Here is an 18,016-nt window from a genome sequence, read left to right as displayed (position 1 = left end):
AAGAAACACTGGTGGGTTATGAGAAACCTTAGAATAAAGGTTAAACAAAGATGTTTGTACTGCGAAAAGTCGGTGGTAGTGTGGTTTCACACTTGGCAAAGTGTTGTAGAGACCAAAGAGCACGGTGAACAACAAACAGGAAAAACAGCTCCTTTATTAGCAAACTGTGCTTCAGTTTTGTGTGACTTTAAAGCTGGAGAGCTAACTCTCTAACCAACATTTCTCCACGCCTGCTTTCTTACATCCAAAGACATTACCCTTTCTTTACCTGTAAATAAAAGTTAATTAAGCGTTGGTGTTATAGAAATACAAGAAGCTTGAGATTAGTCAGCAACAGCCTACTCATTGGTTTTTGAGGATTTCAGCTGTGTTTTCAAATTACTTAAAGAAACTTGTACTAACTTTCAATATATTTTTTTAAACTAATGCCAGTGTTCACGTTAGGCTCTGGTGAGTGTTCACTGCTGCTCTGGATAGCAGACAATGAGAGAAAACTAGCATATCAATGTACAACAAATGAGAAAAGATTGAGCAAACAATGGTGTAAAAACTCAGGGGATTATGGTTACAATTCCTGCTTCACTTCAATTATTATCACTAATTATTTCAAAAAAGCATCCTTTCATGCAGGTCTGCCACAAGAGGAGCCCCAGGTTATACATGCTGATAGCATCAGATTATAAAGCTAATGGTTTTTAGTGATGTCCCTGTGGTTTCCTGCTCATGAAGATAGCTGTTGTCTCTGGCTGATGGCAGCGGATAAAGACTTACAGCCAACTTTTTTCACTTTTATAGACCAAATTCTTATGGGTAAACATATTTACTCTAACACTAGCACTAAAACGTACCTTCTCAGGGTTTTATTTCTTTCTTCAACCTTTTTTTTTAGGGTTTTGAGTCACTGTCTGAGGTCCAAACGCTCACAGTCCTGATGATATCACTGTATTATTGGGTTCAGACGAAACAATGGCCTACTGAACAAACATATGTTGTGGTCCAAATGTGATCATGTACTGATGGGTTTAAAGGCAGTTGCTTGATCCATTGTGCAAATAAAGTTAAGTTCATTGTGACTCTGTTTTGGCAATAATATGGGTAAGAAGATCACACAATTTTCCAAGACTGATTACTTGCAATATCTAAGCATTACATCTGTGTTGCTTTGCTGTGCAGTGAGCTATTGATCTTTAAAATCCATTTAAAGTGTAAAAAAGAATCTGAAATCTCCTGTGATGTTGTTGTTGTTGTGATAGAGCTTCCCAATCTAAGCTACTGTTTGTTTTACTACACCTCAAAAAAGCATGGAAAAATAAATAAAAAGAGGACACAAACTTCACAGGAAAAGGGTGTTGTTTTAGAAGAGTGGACTGATGTTTGTTTGCTGTTAATGCAATTTCTTTTTAGTTGTATGCAGAACAATGGTTAGGCCAAGAGCTGCAGGCTCTGGGGCACTTTGGGCAAACATCAAACTAACATGCTTAATGAGGTTAAACCCTTCATATTGTCCATATTCTTAATATGTATATCCACAACAATAACAACCCGACAGACATAGAGTCTGCTAGCCTTTCTGGGTCTGGAGTAAAACCTTGAGTGGTGTTTCAAGTACTTTCGAGAGGGCTCTTAGCAGTGTTGAGGTTCACGCTTGCTGAAATGATTGTTGTTTTTGATGATGTTTTTTTCTTATTAGTCTTTTCAGTCACAATGCACTGGATCATTAAGATACTCGGTTCTTACCGGAACTGACAGGCTCCAAGGCTTTCTGCTCCACATCCATCTGGTGGTAATGGCGGATGCAGACACGACTGTCTATCTGGTAAAGCAGGGCAGGACACAGGTAGGTGAACTGGCTGGGCGAGATGAGTGAATCGGGACTCAGGCCGTAGAAGGCGAGGAGCTGAGTGAGGTTCAAACACTGGGAGGAGAAGGAGATCGTAAAGTATAAAGGGAAGAAACCACTGGCCAGTGAACAACTGAAAACTAACTTGTCAATACTGTGACATATAAACTAATAAGCTCTATGCGAGATGTATCCTTTTAATATCAAATACTCACCTCTGTAGACTTAAAAGGCGGCTGTAAAAGCAAGGTATTTAGGCAAATGCATGACTGTTTGGACAATACTGACATATGGACAGTGGAGGCGAGAAGTTGATTATGCTACGGCAGTGGGCTACAAACTTTCTAATTTCTATGAAACCCAGCTCTGTAAAGGCACAATGAGTAAAAAACAAAACATTGTACAGACTAATAAAAAAGTAACCCCCCTTAGCAGATATTTTTAACTGCTATTAATGCACTTTGAATTGCCTTGTTGCTGAAATGTGCTTTACAAATAAAGCTGCCTTGCCCCTCTCAATCATCACTTATTATGACCTACCAGAAGTGTGTGGCGGTGTCTGTAACTGCAGAGACTCTGCCGTCTGCCTGTATTTTCTGCCTCTTTTCTTTTCATTTTGCTGTGTCCGAGACCTTATTCTATGCATCAACCACTATAAAAATGTAGCAACCAGGTGCCAGATCGTAAGAATGCATCTGAGAATAAGTTAAGAGAAATAGCGGACATAGTGCCGATTTTTTATTCCACAATTCTGTGTATGCAAACAAACTTCCTCTTCCTTTGACCAAAATTGGTCAGAATGAATGGCAACAAGGGTTAGAGTTAGCTCCACTGTGCTGTGTCAGTGCTGGACTGTGGTCTGGCTACATTGCTTATCTATGTTGGGATAGGGGGAAACGCTCTGACATGTTTCTTTGAACCAATCACAACCGTTATTGGGCAGCGCTGAGCCCCAGATGCAGCGACGGTGCCTTTGGAAAATTGATAGGGGAGACAGTGGAAAGGGAGGGACATCCAGCGTGTGAGAGACGTGCTGGATGTCAGTCTTTAATCCTCAACTGTACATCCGGGAAACCAACTAAGGTTAGCATGACAGAAAATAATAGTGGTAAATCTCTGAGTATTTCGGAGAATTACATAGCTAAGACACTGCTCAGGCCATCAACGGGACACTTGCTGCATCATTTTATAATAAAAAAAAGATGTTTTGTCCTATATCAGATAACTGTGCTATGTATATGAATCTGTTTATATATGAAACAAAAGTTCTTGCAGTGGAGCTTCTTGCATGTCAGTGTGTTTAAACAAGTCCTACCTCCTCATGTTGGTGAGCCACTCCTTCTGGGTGGCCAGACAAGACCGGGACTGGCAAAGTGGGGATGGCAGGCCCTCCTGGTGCCTCCCTCTTATCTTTCTGAGAATGGATGTGACCGTGACTGTGATCATGGCTATGACTGTGTTCAGACTGATGGTCTTGGTCATTAGGCTGAGGTGTGAGAGGAGAAGAAGTTTTGTTCCGCCCTCGCTGTCCTCTGACCCTGGCTGGCTTTCCCGGCTTCTTGGGCCGACTTCCTGTGGTGGCAGGAGTGGACTGTGGCACTTGAGGGACTGGGGACGGCTGCGACTGGGCAGAGAGCTGTTGTTCCTGGCTGAGGGGAGGAATGGCTGTGCCTGTCTGCACTTCGGGGACAATATTGTGGTCGTGTTCATGATCGCTGTGGTCGTGATCGCTGTGGTCGTGATCGCTGTGGTCGTGATCACTGTGGGCGTGATCACTGTGGGCGTGGTCGCTGTGGGCGTGATCGCTGTGGTCGTGGTCACTGTGGCTGTGATCGCTGTGGCCGTGGTCGCTGTGGTCGTGGTCGCTGTGGCCGTGATCACTGTGAGGTTGAGAAGACAAGTCCTTGTGGTTAGAGTCCACCTGTACCTGCCCATGTTTGTGCTCCTTGTTATGTCTGTGACCATGTGTGTCCTGCACATGTCCATCAGAGTGTTTATGGTCACTATCCTCTACCTTGGTGTGATCATGATTATGTTCTGCATCATGCCCATGATGGTGATCACGTCCTGTAGGTGCACCAGCAGCTGGACTGGCAGCAGTGGTCTGCTGGTTGCACTTTGTCGGATGTTGTTCTGTGAGTGGATGGTGGGAGCCGGTTTTGTGGTGTGGATGACTGTGCCCGTGACCCTGGCTATGGCCGTCATTGGTGGATGAATGTGAGTGAAGTCCATCCTGCACATCCACCAGGTCGAGGTGTGCTACGTGGTCATGGCCTAGCTCCTCATGATCTACATCTACCACCTTCACTTCACCCAGGCCCAAGCTAAACAGCAGACTCTGAAATCCCTGGAAATCAAGCCTATCTTTCTGGCCGTAGCGCCTGAACAGCTGCTGGATGTAGAAGCGCTGCTCCTCCTCTAGAGATTGCCCTTCGCGACTTACAGGCTCCGGGGACAAAGTGGGTCCTTTCACGTATGGCGCTTCGGAAATCTGCAGGTCGCTGTGGGCGTGGCTGTGATTGGTATGGTGATGTCCGCCGTGCTGATGGTTGTGCCCGTCTCCATGGCAGTGGTTGCACTGATGGAAGAGGAAGGTGAGCACACACAGGAAACAGAACTTGGTGTGTACTTGGACTCGCATTGTCCCCTTACTTCTGGCCCCCTGCCAAAACAGGAAACAGTATCAGAATTTGAATCTCTTTTATTTGCCAGTCATACAAAATAATTATAAAAACAGCTTAAGCAACCAAGTAAACATCATCCAGACTGCTTTACTGGCGAGCTTATGTTCCTCGCATAGTGCTCCACTGAATAAGAATTCCAAAAGTATTTTATAAATGAAAGCAGGTTTTTGAAAGATTGTCTTTTTGGCTTTATTAAATGTTTGTATGTCTTAAGTATCACAGTCAGATTCTGAACAGCTGCATCTTGCTTCATATCTCCTCACTAGAGGAGCCCATGTGCCGGGGTCGGGCCGGACTGTAATTATAAAAATTCCCACAGGGCTTGTATCGGTCAGGTTCGTACAAATGTATCTGTTTGTTGTTGTCTTTTTTTTTTAATGCAGACCTTACAGTATAGATGGCAGACCGCCATCTATTCAACTTACACTTACACAACTTACAAACATTTGGCTATTGTCTCTGTTTCTGCTGTTCGAAAACCATGTCACTGACAGTAGTTGCCTAGAGAACAGTCTCGAAACTTCCGACTGCTGCATCTCATTAAAAGGTGCAGTAGGTAAGCCTTAAGGCAGCTACACGCCAGGCCGATAATCGGCCGTTGAACAGTCTGGCGAGGTCGGTGACTCGAGTCTGTTCAGTCTGTTCTGTGCCGTCGTCCGTTGGAGGAGCTGTCGGCCTTCATTTGGGCCGACCTGACATGTTCAGTCTGAGACAGGGCAGTCGGGACTCACCCGGAAATGGCGAGCGGAATGAGCGTGACTAAGCCTCTCAAAATCTGACGAAAATCTTTTAAACTGACCGTTGTCGATCTGAAATGAAGGCAGATTCAGCAACTGCACGGCCTATTTCTCGCTTAAAATGTTTTCAGAAACACGTTTCAGTGAACTATTTTAGTACAATATGAGATCGCATTCTGAACAAGCCGCCATGACAGTCTGTCTTTGAATTTCTGGAGAAAACAAACCCACGTGACTCGTTCGTCCAATCAGCTGCCGGTTTTCATTTTTTGGGCGACAATACAGATTAGTGCCGCCTGCTGCTATGGAGACGTATTATGTCTCGTTGCTTTGGTGTGTTCCGAGGCACTTTTTTGACCAACTCGGGGAGACTGATCAGTCCAACTGCCTTTTCTGCCGAGGGTCAGCCATCTGGTTGGTGTGTAACTGCCTTTATAAAATTAACTTTCTGTCATATTTGGTGTCTAACTGCGTGTCAATCACTGCTCATGCACACGCATTAATTCTCCCTTGTGGGGGGAGGGGCTTAGGAGACAGTTTTGGGCTTTAGCAGAAAGGGGGGAGGGACTGAGAAATTGTTGATGGATCTTCACAATCCTACCTACGGCACCTTTAATGAGCAGAAATGTTATACAATCTCTATTTAATATGGCTTCTGACAGTTTTTAGGCTGTGCTGAACATTTGAGAAGGTGCATGTATGAGATTGTGTCACAAACCTTTGTTACCACACTAGTTGAATTTAGCCTATAATAAATTAATAATAATTTCATATACTGAATCAATTTGTTATAGTCGGGCAACTGTAACTTTGTATCCTGTTTGTCCTTTTTATCAGGTGCGTAAGACAAGTAAAAAGTCTGTTTTGTCATCTATGATTTAAAATGCTCTGCTGCCCAGAAAATCAGCATATTGAAAGTTTGACTGAAATACCACAATATTCAAATTTTTCTGACATTGATATATATATATATATATATATCGCAATATGAGAAAAGTATGCAAACATCACAAAAAATAATCAAATTGATGTCCAATGCAAGGAAATATGTTCGACTGTTAAGCATTATATCGAGGAAAAAAAAGTCTCATTAAAAAAACCCTCATTAAGTTGGTTTTCAATTACTATTTGATTGTAATTATCACTATGGACTCGAATTTCGCAACATAATAAAACTGCCGCAATGACCTTAGCTGTAAAAAAAAGAAAAAAAAGAAAAAGAAAGAAAAAACAAAAAGAAAAGAAGGCACGGTTGCTGAATGTAACAGTACTATTCTTACACATTCACACACGTGTCAAATTAGACAGATTAGTCAAAGTAAACTCAAAATGATCACGGGTAAAAGACAAGAGGAAAATATGCTTTTTTTTCCACTCGTGTGGAAAAGAATGAACAGGAAAGACTTGTGTCAGATTAATCATTCCTGATCAGTGATCAAAATCGGCCTTAAAACACCCGATAAGAGCTTCCCAAGCAATGATGCACTGGCACACTGACATCTCTCAGTGTAACAGGGTCTACATTAGTTCACATACTGTATAATAATAAAAAATAAAATAAAAAAAAAAACACAGAAAGAGATTTAGGATAATAACACCATTCATAAAAAAAAACTAAGCTGCTACCTTTAGCTTAACATAACATCTGAATCTGAATTAGGGAGCCTTCTGGAGCACAACAAACTCTCCACTTTGAATTATGTAACAAATTGCTTGTTCCCCCCCCCCCACTCTAAAAGGCCTGAAGCAGCAATATCATTCCAGTCAAATGATCCTCATAAGGTTTCTTGTGAAGCCTGTGGGTGGTTGATGCGTGAGGGGGGAGGAGGAGCAGTAAAGATAGGTCAGATGAGGAATACTGCTGGATAATGGCAAAATGCTGCAACACACACACACACACACACACACACACACACACACACACACACACACACACACACACACACACACACACACACACACACACACACACACACACACACACACCCCTTTGGCAGCCAGCTTGTTAGCTAAGTTTATACTGGATTTACAACATACACATCTTGAGGGAATAGATTTGTGTTGTGCAGACACAACAGCTACGGAGCTAAATGTTAAAACATGAAGAGGGTGATAGTTGCTCCTCACAGTTGTCAAGGCAGTTACAACATAGTGCAAACTGTAGGCTTGTGGGAACAACAACAACAAAAGATCACAATATATATGCATTGATTTCTTTCTGGATCCCCACAAGAAGATACAACACATTCCTAAACAAAAACTAAAAAGAGAGATACAAAAAACAAGTCAAAGTTCACTTAAATAACATTACACAATAATGCCATTTTAAAACAGAGCATATTGGTGATAGACTTAAAATTGGCTGTTAGCTTTTTTTTTCCAGACGGCTGGTTGTGGCCCATTAAGGACACTATAAACATCCTGTTTTTTGGTAAAGTGTGAAAAACGCAACAATTTACCGATCTATCCAACACAAAATCTTTTAATCCCTAACTATACAGTATTTGTATTCATCCCACAAAAACATTTGACAGAGAATACAATTCGAAAAGATTCAGCTTGGCTAGAACAAAGCCCTTGTTTCTTCGTCAAAGCCTTGATCATCGTGCAGACGACATCAGCTTATCAGCAAATGACTAGTAGCTCATTATGGACTCCCTTCTCCCCCAGATAACAAGATCAAGAACTTGTGTCAAAGCAGTGTTTGGTATCTGTATTTTAAAGTGTGTATGCGCTAAATGTAATGTCGTATTATGGGTTATTCTTCCATCAAAATGTAGACAAGGATTATAGCTGTCACTGAAATTTCTGCACAAACTAAAGTTATAAAATTTAATTACATCCAACATTTGCCCTCTTATATTGAGTCATCCAGGTGATAAACCGTGTGATGCAATTTGAAACCATCAAAAGGCCGCAAACAAATCAAACATTTTTCAAAAAAATATGTATAAATAAAATAAAATCGGTTACTTAACACCTACTCGACTCTCATTTAAAGTTAACTTTAGAAACTGGAAACGAAGCTACTTACCACTGTGTGAAATTTAAGTTTTGGCTAAGGAGTGAATGATGCCGCTCTGACTCAAGGCTGCAGACGGTAAGTGTGGTTACAAGCCTACTTCACGGCTGTCGACAAGACAGTGTTTATAAACATGAGACAACAGTGACCTATGAACCTTACAGCAGATAGGTTGGGGCCAACCAGGACCTATTTCTAAGAGCACACCCTCTGAAAAGCAACAGAGCCTGCTGTGTTTTCCTGATTGGAGTCTTTGTTGTGCTTGGCCTTTGGGGGAAAACACCAGAATGCCTATTTAGTACGAGAGTTTAATTGTGTGTTATTGTGTGTATAACCAGATTTAGGGATGGACTCATATGAAACTTTTGGCCGATACCGATAACCTATATTAAGATGCGGTTATGGCCGACAACTGATATTTACCGATGTGATCTATATAAAAAAAAAAATGTTTCTATGATAATCATATTTTGTACATACTAAAAAACTAGGGCTGTCAAACGATTACATTTTCTTAATCGCGATTAATCGTTGAATTTCTATAGTTAATCGCGATTAATAAAGGGCATTTAACAACAACTTTGAATGCACCACGAGGCTGTAAATTACCAGTTTCATTGAACGCACCGTCTGTGTTTTTCCGACAACGGCAGCTGCAGCCCAGTGTTGAATCCTCTACAGTGAAATACAGTCACACTTTACACCGTTTAGCGTTAGCTGTCAGCATTGTAACCGTGTTTAATTCAGCTACTAGCTTGCGGTAGGCTAACGTTAGCTGCTGTCGAGTGTAGTGTTAATTAGCGTCACATGCAGCAATGTTTCTGATGCCTGTAACGTCTGTTTTAAGAGCATCAGAGAGAAGTGCAGACATATCAGTGGCACCAGAATGAGGCACCAAAATCTGCGTTGCTATTCCTTCAGCAGCAGGATGTGTTACGAGGAAGTACGGCAAAATAGCAGCCTGTTAGGCACGACGCAAAGCCAAGTGAAGTGAAAATAAATGAATAAATGGTGGCATACGATTAAAAAAAATTAATGCATTATGCTCGGCCCTTAATTGCATTGCGATTAACGCGTTAATGCTGACAGCCCTATAAAAAACACATGTGAACACTGTGAATTTGAAAGTGGAATGTCTTACTTTATTCGCAAAACATTTGAAAAAGCCCATAAATCATAGATTTACCTCACTGTTTCCTCTAAACAATTACAGAGCCACCATGAAAAACACAAGTAACTAACAGTGTTGGCTTTAGGCTAGTTTTACTTGTAGCAAGTGTTTAACTTATGAAAAAGTCCAGTTGTGAAAAAAGTTTGGATCATAAATGAATAACTAAGGACCATGAATCAAAATATCCTGTTTAGGTTTTGTAGCTAATCAGGGTTTTTCCTGGGTTGGCGAGAGAGAGATGACTAAAACTTGGAGGAGGATGTCACCAAAATGAGAACAGCTGGTCCACCTTAAAGCCAGGCCACCTTAACCCTCTGGGGCCTAAGCTATTTGTTCCAATCTTTGGATCATTGGGTTTCCTTGTGCAATAATGCGTGCATGTATATCTGTCGCAGTGCTCATGGTGTCACAAAAGGTAATAATTTGACAACCTCTTTGTAACCAGATATAATGTGTAAAATTTGGCAACTATATTTATTTGTGCAGTCTATACTTCATTTCCATTTACAACTGACAGTATTGTTGTGGGAAGGATAGGGACCAGCCTATGGTGCCTTCAAGTACTCTCCTGAACAATCCATTTAAAAGAGGAGTCAACATGTATAATCCAATTGTAACTTAGAGTGATTCCTGGTCAATAAATGACCAGTGGCTCATTCACAGACAGGCATGTGAGGATTGTGCATTAGCAGTTTGGTTAGCAATATTATGGGGAAAACTTGTTTTATGGACATTTTGAGATTGTCATTAACCTGGCTCAACGAATTTACATTACTGGGATAAAGCCTGACCTTCGGCATGTGATCTCCCTCCCCTTCAGCTATTTCTGCTATCTATTTTGCAAGGGCACTGTTGCTGCATCTTGGGCCTAGCACCGCCCAGGACAGTTGTGGATTCTTAGTCACTTTTTTATGTAATAACACCTCCCTTGTGTTATGCCCCACCGAATGGCATAACAAACTCAAATATCTTGAAAACAGTAAGGACATGAAAGCTGACAGTGACCAGCATGACGTAATAAACAGCCAGTGGTCTGCGGACATCACAAATCACATGTCTAAATACTCCTTCTGTCCTATTCGCCAAATCTGTGTTAAGTGTCTTTGTTTTAATAATTTGGGCACAACCCCTGAAACTTGTAAGCAGTTACCTGGTCCTATTTTAAAGCAGGATTTGTCAGCTTAGTTCTGTGCACATAAAACAGTACTGATGTGTATGTGTGACCTAATAAAAATAATAATCAATAATAAAATTGGCGATGGCTGAATTCCATTTAGCTGCTTCAGTTTCAGGGTCCTGGTATTGTTCATGCTGGCTCACTGTCACACTGTCGTGGCTTACTGGGACACTTGAATAGAACAGATTCACTGCTAATGTTATCAGTAACATGCTTTTCCCACTATTTCAAGTCAAAAGGTCTGGTGTGAAAAAGGTCTATTTGGAAACCACAAAGTTTTCAAAGATATTAAATAAGTCAGGAAGAATTGTGAGGCCAGCACACTGGAATTACAAGACAAGATTTTCAAGGATTTCATTAACGGCAGCATAACTTAATACATTGGAATGAAAATGTACATGTTATACTGTCAGAAAGTGGAAACGTTTTTTGCTAACCTTTGGAACTAATTTAAGGGTAAATCAGAGTTTAAGAGGTTTATAAATCAGCTTTCTCGTGATTAATAAATTAAATGTTTACTTAAAGAGAGTTCTGTATTGTAAAAACTATTTTGATTGTGGTTTTCACTCCCCTGCAGCAAGCCTAAAAAAACACAAAAAATAGAAGAACCTTTTAAGAATGACTATTTGCATATATCATTTGAAATAGTCTCTCGAACTATGTGACATAAGCATTAATGTGTTATGTCAAAACAATTTGTCAAGTAACCAAGTTAAACAACTGCAAAACGCAACTTTAAAACTTAAACATAAAAATCATAGATCTTATTTCTGTCATTTCTGAAACCTTTTTCTATAAATCTTACTCCATGCGTCACAATGTCTTTTCCAGGTTGTTAAAGATTGGCCCTTAAGCTGTTTCATATGATTACCACGCGACCATACACACATCCTTCCCATCTCAGTATCGAGCCTGTGGCTGCAGGGAAACGGACAGAGGAATGAAGGATACAAATCACTTCTGGTATTCAGAAAACGGAATCAAACGGTTCCAAAACAAGTAAAAAGACATAAATGTTTTTTTAGCCAATGATCCTGATCTGATATTTAGATTTCTTACAAAATACATGCACTCTCAGCCTCTCTGTACACCTGCATTAAAATCAATAAAGCCACTGATGAAGATATCTGCTTTAGAAAAATATATGTCCAAACGTGTTTTAAAACCTGAAAGTCCGAACCAAGGTCCGGACCAAGGTTTAGGTTTTTGCATTTGATCCGGTAAGTTTTGGTTTCACACTGCAGTTATGCAAGCGTACTAAAGATCTATACGTGACAAAACTACATCCTGCCGTCATCACATACGTGAGCTGCGTCTCCAGATACTTCCAATCGATTGGTTTGTAGACGGGCTTCCCTGTCCTCTCGTATCCTCTCTCTGCGTCGGAGTTTTTTCAACTGACTGCTGCTGCTCTTTTTGTTTTGTTGCAGTGTTTAGAAGCAAGACACAGGAACTTTCTTTCTGCAGCATTTATTCAGAGACAATCGGAAACCTACACTGTACACTTAATACCACTTAACAAATAAACTGCTGATGTATTCTCAGCTCTGATAGCCGACAGCTGTCTGCTCTGAGCGCATTCACCGTCACACACTCTCATGTAGCCTACACACTAAGCACTTAGCTATTCCTTAAAAGGAGCTTCCATTGTCTTATAACACGATGTTAGCCTGCCAGAGCTTCTTGTATTTGGTCCGAAAGTCCGAACCATCCAAAAAAATGCTTTCACGCTATAAACGAACCGGACCACGGTTCAGTTTGATCCAGACCGAGACTACCTGTTTTGGTCGGACCAAATTTCAGCTGTTTGGTCCAGACCATGGTCCGGGGGAGGTTTCACACCTGTAATTTTTGGTTAGGATCAAACTGAAAAGTCCGAAGGTCCGGACCAAACGAGGTAGGTGTGAAAGCCCTCTCAGAGGACCATGGTCTGCTTTTGTATTGTGAAATTCAGGATAGTAAGAGACAGATGAGACACCCGAGTTCAAGAGAAACATCTTTGCTGACAATCACTGAAGACAGCGAGATAAATAAGAGATTGTTAATAGGCTTGGGATGATTTAAAAATGTTCAAACCGGTTTGTATATCAAGCTAAACACCGGACTGAACCGGTATACCGAATTTTACCAATGGATTTTGTGGCGTCCCGGCACAAGCTGCTAATGTCAGCTACTTTTGAATTTGCCTGAAGACGACATATGACAAATACCAGTTCAACCGGTTAGCATAAATTCAAACCAGTTTAGCCTTGTACACTGGACAAAACAGAAATTGACCCAACTCTAACTGTCAACTGTTTTTAGCTTACCCATCAATGTTTCCTAAGCATTCATTGGCACAGTGGTGAGGCTGCACAGTGAGACGTTACCAACACTGGCAGACAGAATGTGAAATCATTAGTCTACAGCTTAGCTCAACTGTCCACAAGAAGCACAAGCAAGTAGCCTATACACCTCATGTTTACAGACACAGTGATTTTGTAATTACATGGACAACCACCCACGACTGCTGCAAAAGAATTACAGCAAAAACAAACAGCGATCAAGGTAGTCATTTTGACACGTCAAACCAGCAATCCTCTGATCAAGACCAGCTATTCTGTGGAAATTGTCATGAGCTGTGCGGTAGGTCTCCTGCAAATCATCTGACTCAAGTACCAGACATACTCACAGTAATGTAGACAGTCTTTCAAACAGCCAGCCTGATAATAGCAGACTCACCACAGGTGGTAGGTGAAGAAGACACATGTTTCACGCACTTGTCTCCAACTGAATATGAAGATAAATGAATGAATGAAGAAATGTCCAACCTTTCCAAGTCCTACAAATTTCCAGCTTCTCCAAACAGCCTTAAAGAAAACAAGGCTGGAACACCCTAATGTTCAGCACATATTTTGCATCCCTCTGTGGTATGAAATTAGGTTATAGGGCCACCATGACATGCAGGTTCAAATAAGACCAATGTACACATGCTACAACTTCCCTGAACTTCTTACCGAGTCAAACAGCACAAAACAGGAAATACCACATCTAATTCAGGTTTTGTAAGTTGAAGCCACTGAGTCGTTGCTGTAAGATGCTGTGTATATAGTCCTGAATTCCTCGGTTGGAATCATGAAGCTGCAACGCAAATGAGCGAGTAATCACTGTGGCAAGGCGCAGGTGCGTGGTTGATGCTCTGTGGTCTGGATAGCATGTTGATCACAGTGTAAAAGAGTCTGAGGCCGCAAGGCTAGACCAGGAAAACACGGACAAGTCAACAGAACAATCAGCGGAGGAGTATGTACACTGTGCAGATGTCAAAGAAACAACACCTTGGCAAAACACAGTGATGCTTACCTCTAATCACAAATAAGCCAAAAAGGACAGGAGTTCACGCCACACCAATACAAAATGTTCACGCCAGCACTAACATAAGTAACAGGTTGACTGTTTTGAGGCTTTTGAGTCAAGTGACTTAACTCATTTGTACAGGGAGGAGGGAGGCACATGGAGGGAATGTGTGTGTGTGTGTGTGTGTGTGTGTGTGTGTTTGAGCAGTCAGGGAGCTGTGTCTGGGATCAACCACCTGACCAGCTACTCATGGGGTACGCGTGTGTGTGTGTGTGTGTGTGTGTGTATATGTGTGTATATGTGTGTGTGTGTGTGTGTGTGTGTGTGTGTGTGTGTGTGGCGCTATAGGTGTACTCTTGGTAGGACAGTCTGCCCATTTTACTAATCTGCCTTGATGTAAATCAGCAACTTGAAATGTGTAAAATGTTTTAAAATGGCAGCGCAGTGTTATCCCTGACCTCGGTTATTAAAACAGTGGATGTAAAAACATGCATTGGTATGTATTGGTTAACAAATGTTAGCTAGCAGGACTCAAAATGCCCTGTCTGCATTAAAAACGGTATCGTAAACGGCAGGAGTGTGGGAATGGTGTGGCGTGCAACAGATTGTTAACATTGTGAGCACTAAAACAAATTGACCCGCCAGGCCAACGTTTACATAATTCTTCTAAGAAACCTGCAGCTGGCAGCAACAGGGACGTTCACCGAGGGTGTGCACTGTAAGGTATCAAGGTAGGCTTACTTTAAACGTTTAACAACCTCCCATGTTTATGATTGTTTTTGGCTTTTAAGGGAGGATGAAGTGGATCCCTGATGTGGCACTGATCTTTAACCTGTAAGCCCCTGAAGACACTGGAAGCATGAGATAAATATGTAAAAAGAAACTATTTAGCTCAACAAAAGATGTAGTTAATAATAATAATGTTGAATGAGGCCCTCAGGCTTAATGAGTGATGCACTCCTTTCTGCAGATTTACCATCACCCTTCTCCTCATTTTATTGACGTTAGCAGGCACTGTATGTCCTTTTAAAACTAGTTTTAAGGGCTTGTTAAAATGTACTAATGAAAAATCAATAAAAACATTATTAAAAAAATCAATAAATAAATAAAACTCAACTGAACATGAGAATTGAATCAGTGGATAGACAACGGCCACTTTTAGTTAATTATATTGCAGCAGAAATCTTACACAAAAAGCAGCATATTGGTAAATAAATGTTGTAAATAATATTCAGCCATAAATAAAACATCACCCAAAACTTCAAGTAAATTAGTGTTTGTTTAATCACATTAGTGGTAGGGAGGACACTTGTTTTTTTGGGTTGATTTCAGCATCAGTATATTGGCCTTATATTGTCACTTTGACCCAAGTGGACCTGAAACAACAGAAAATTCAAGCGACCTTGGACTGAATACTATCTAGTTTTAACAAAAACTCCAACTTAGAACATGACCGGTGCCTTTTGTCAAGGGTTTGCTGAGCCTCAATTCTCTTTTCCAGCACTGCCCTACATCCTAATCATATACTTTACTTGGGATGTAAATCTTATGGACATTGAAGGCTGTTTACTACATTACAAAGGCAACACTTATTCATGTAGCACTGTAAGCGTTCTGAAATACAGAATGACATAATGGAAGTCTGTGCATTATATCCTTAGGCTCTACTTTCAAGCTGTATGCTGCAATCATAAACTGGTTCAAGTATGTTGTAAATAAGATTTGGTAACACAGCTCAATACTTAAAGGGGAATTTCACTGACATCACACATGAAGGCCAGTTTACCAGTCATGTTGACTACTACTCAGCCTGTGGAAACAGTTGTTTGTCTTCTGTGGCTCTGGAGGAACTCTGTCAAGTCAGAAAAAAATTACATAATGTACCAAGGCCCTGGTCCCAAATCATGTGTTAAGTGAGAACTATGCAGTACTTAAAACATAAATAAAATTGTTGAGACCTGCATTATTCATCCATTTGGTGCACAAGGAGGCACGGATTACATACATGGCACAAATCCATTTAAATTCCTATAGAGGATTTACACGTCAACATTGAAGCTAATCGTGTTTTAACAGACCAAACCTTCTCTAATCCTGAGGGCATAGCAATACTTTGTCTTCTTTATTTGACTGGGGCTAAGGAGAGAACAGTTAATACAAGGATGTTCCACACTGACGACACCAACAACAAATACAAATCTGCTCTCTTGCTTTATTAAATCAATTTGGTTCATTGTATTTTTTAACCAGGAGTTTTGTTAGTTGTTTAATGTTTTGATTACATTTTTCATAACTGATAGGATGCATATTGGCATTTCATAATAAAAGACACAGCTTAACTGAGGAGAGCATAACGATTTCTCCAATTCTGTCAGTTGATGAAAATCATCAAGGATGAGGATATTTTAGAAAATGGGAGTTGTGTTTAACAAAAAAACTAATATCACTGATCACTGTGTTTATGGCAGCTGTTGCATGCTGTTTGCATGTTTAATGATCTCACAATCAGCACGCTAGTGCTCTTCAACGTTGAATTGTTTAATATTCGCATTGAATATTTATTAGAAGGGACAACCAACGTCAAATTTGAATAATGTATGACCAAAAAGCAATCACTAGCTACACATGTGCCAGCCCAATAAGGTAGGTGAAAATGCACCTTAACGCGAAAAAATGCTACATCAAAAGCAACTCAGCCACACACGTTTGCTTTGCTTTAAGACTAGTTAAGTCGCGCTGTTATGAATCGCAGCAGCGATACCGCCCATTGCTCTGGTTAACAGAGGGGGCTTGAACACTGCACGTGGTGTGCATAATGCAACACTGAGCAGTGAATACTACTCATCCTCGTCATTGAAACGTGCCTACAACGCAGCAGCGTTTAAACTGATGAAATGATTAAATCACCAGCACACACAACTAGTCGTCAATATCCCAGACAAGCCCCCGCAAAGCTGCCCGAGATACACATTCACATACCGCTAGTTTGTTTTGTTAGAGTCGCTCCTTTTGTACAGGCTAACGCTATGCTAGCTTGGAGAGGAAGGCAACATTTCAATCAGCTAACGTTAGCTAGCATACGACTCACAGGAAACTAGCTCACAGCCTACAAAGAGCAACGATAACATTTGCTAACTAAGGTCCCGTATCAAATGTTCACAATAGTGGGTGGTAACATCGACACGTTAAGGCAAATGCTGCCCGGGTCCATGTTGTGGGAGTGAATGACAACAAATGGGTTTTTATATAGTTACCTCACTCGAGTGCCGTGTGCATTTCCTCTTCGCTCGGTACCAAAAAAAAAAAGAGAAAAATACCGTGACCGTCTGGTTTACGTCAACACACGAAAGGCAGGTCATTCACCAACGTCTCTTGCGAACTATCTGTAGAATCCCGGCAGGGGCGGGCCAACAGTCTGCGCTATCTGCGCAGTGTACATTGAAGAAAGCGCTGACGTTTCTTTCCGCCAGATCGTGTCTGGGCTGTCATATGACTGGCTAAGGAAATTATGTACAGACAGCGATGAGTAAATGCCACACCCGAGTCACCAAATAAATACACCCTCTAATTTTAATTCAGATGAGCTGCATATGTTTTGGCAGTCAAAGCTCATCATTTGAGAATAGCAAGATGAGGTCATAACCTTTGCTCTGACACTAAATATAGTCTTATTTAATTACAGTGTCATGCTGTGCACCACACGTTTCTGCAAGAAGGCTATAGAGATGATTATTTCTTATACTATAGTTTGCAAAAATGTTTAATGTAGTTTAGTCTTCATTCACCACATATAGATGTCAGAGCTGCTAAAGTCTTTACAAAGTGTATTAAGTTTAAACCAAACATAATGAGGACAAAAATGGAGAAAAAAAAACAAACAGAATACATGGGCTTACTTTAATCCATCAGACGGGGAAAAGTGAGAAGAGCTGAATATGCATGTTGAAACCAGCTGAATATTTGGTGTGCAGGTTCCTCATTCACATACCAAAAATTTAAACTAACACCCTTAACGGTTTGTTTTAGCCCTTTAACACATAGGCCCACAATGT

General features: G+C 40.9%; 1 protein-coding gene across 2 annotated transcripts in view; it reads right to left on the bottom strand.

Annotated features, from left to right (window-relative positions):
- Nucleotides 1-17,382, bottom strand: part of slc39a10 (solute carrier family 39 member 10) — a 33,602-nt gene extending 16,220 nt beyond the window's left edge. The window contains exons 1-3 of one of the 2 annotated variants that reach the window (XM_078263228.1): nucleotides 17,219-17,382; nucleotides 3,156-4,502; nucleotides 1,738-1,915 (exon numbers count right to left, since the gene is read on the bottom strand). In XM_078263228.1, coding sequence (XP_078119354.1) covers nucleotides 1,738-1,915; nucleotides 3,156-4,502; nucleotides 17,219-17,323 — 1,630 coding nt within the window. In that variant the 5' untranslated portion in view covers nucleotides 17,324-17,382. Of the gene's footprint in view, nucleotides 1-1,737; nucleotides 1,916-3,155; nucleotides 4,503-17,218 lie in introns of those variants that run through there. The other variant, XM_078263230.1, reaches the window with a different exon arrangement.
- Between the last annotated feature and the right edge of the window lie 634 nt (nucleotides 17,383-18,016).

This window comes from Sander vitreus, chromosome 11 (assembly GCF_031162955.1).
Source record: "Sander vitreus isolate 19-12246 chromosome 11, sanVit1, whole genome shotgun sequence".
In the NCBI taxonomy this organism is placed as follows: Eukaryota; Metazoa; Chordata; class Actinopteri; order Perciformes; family Percidae; genus Sander; species Sander vitreus.
The sequence above is the reverse complement of the archived record's forward strand: the minus strand, read 5'-3'. Positions and strand labels throughout refer to the sequence as shown.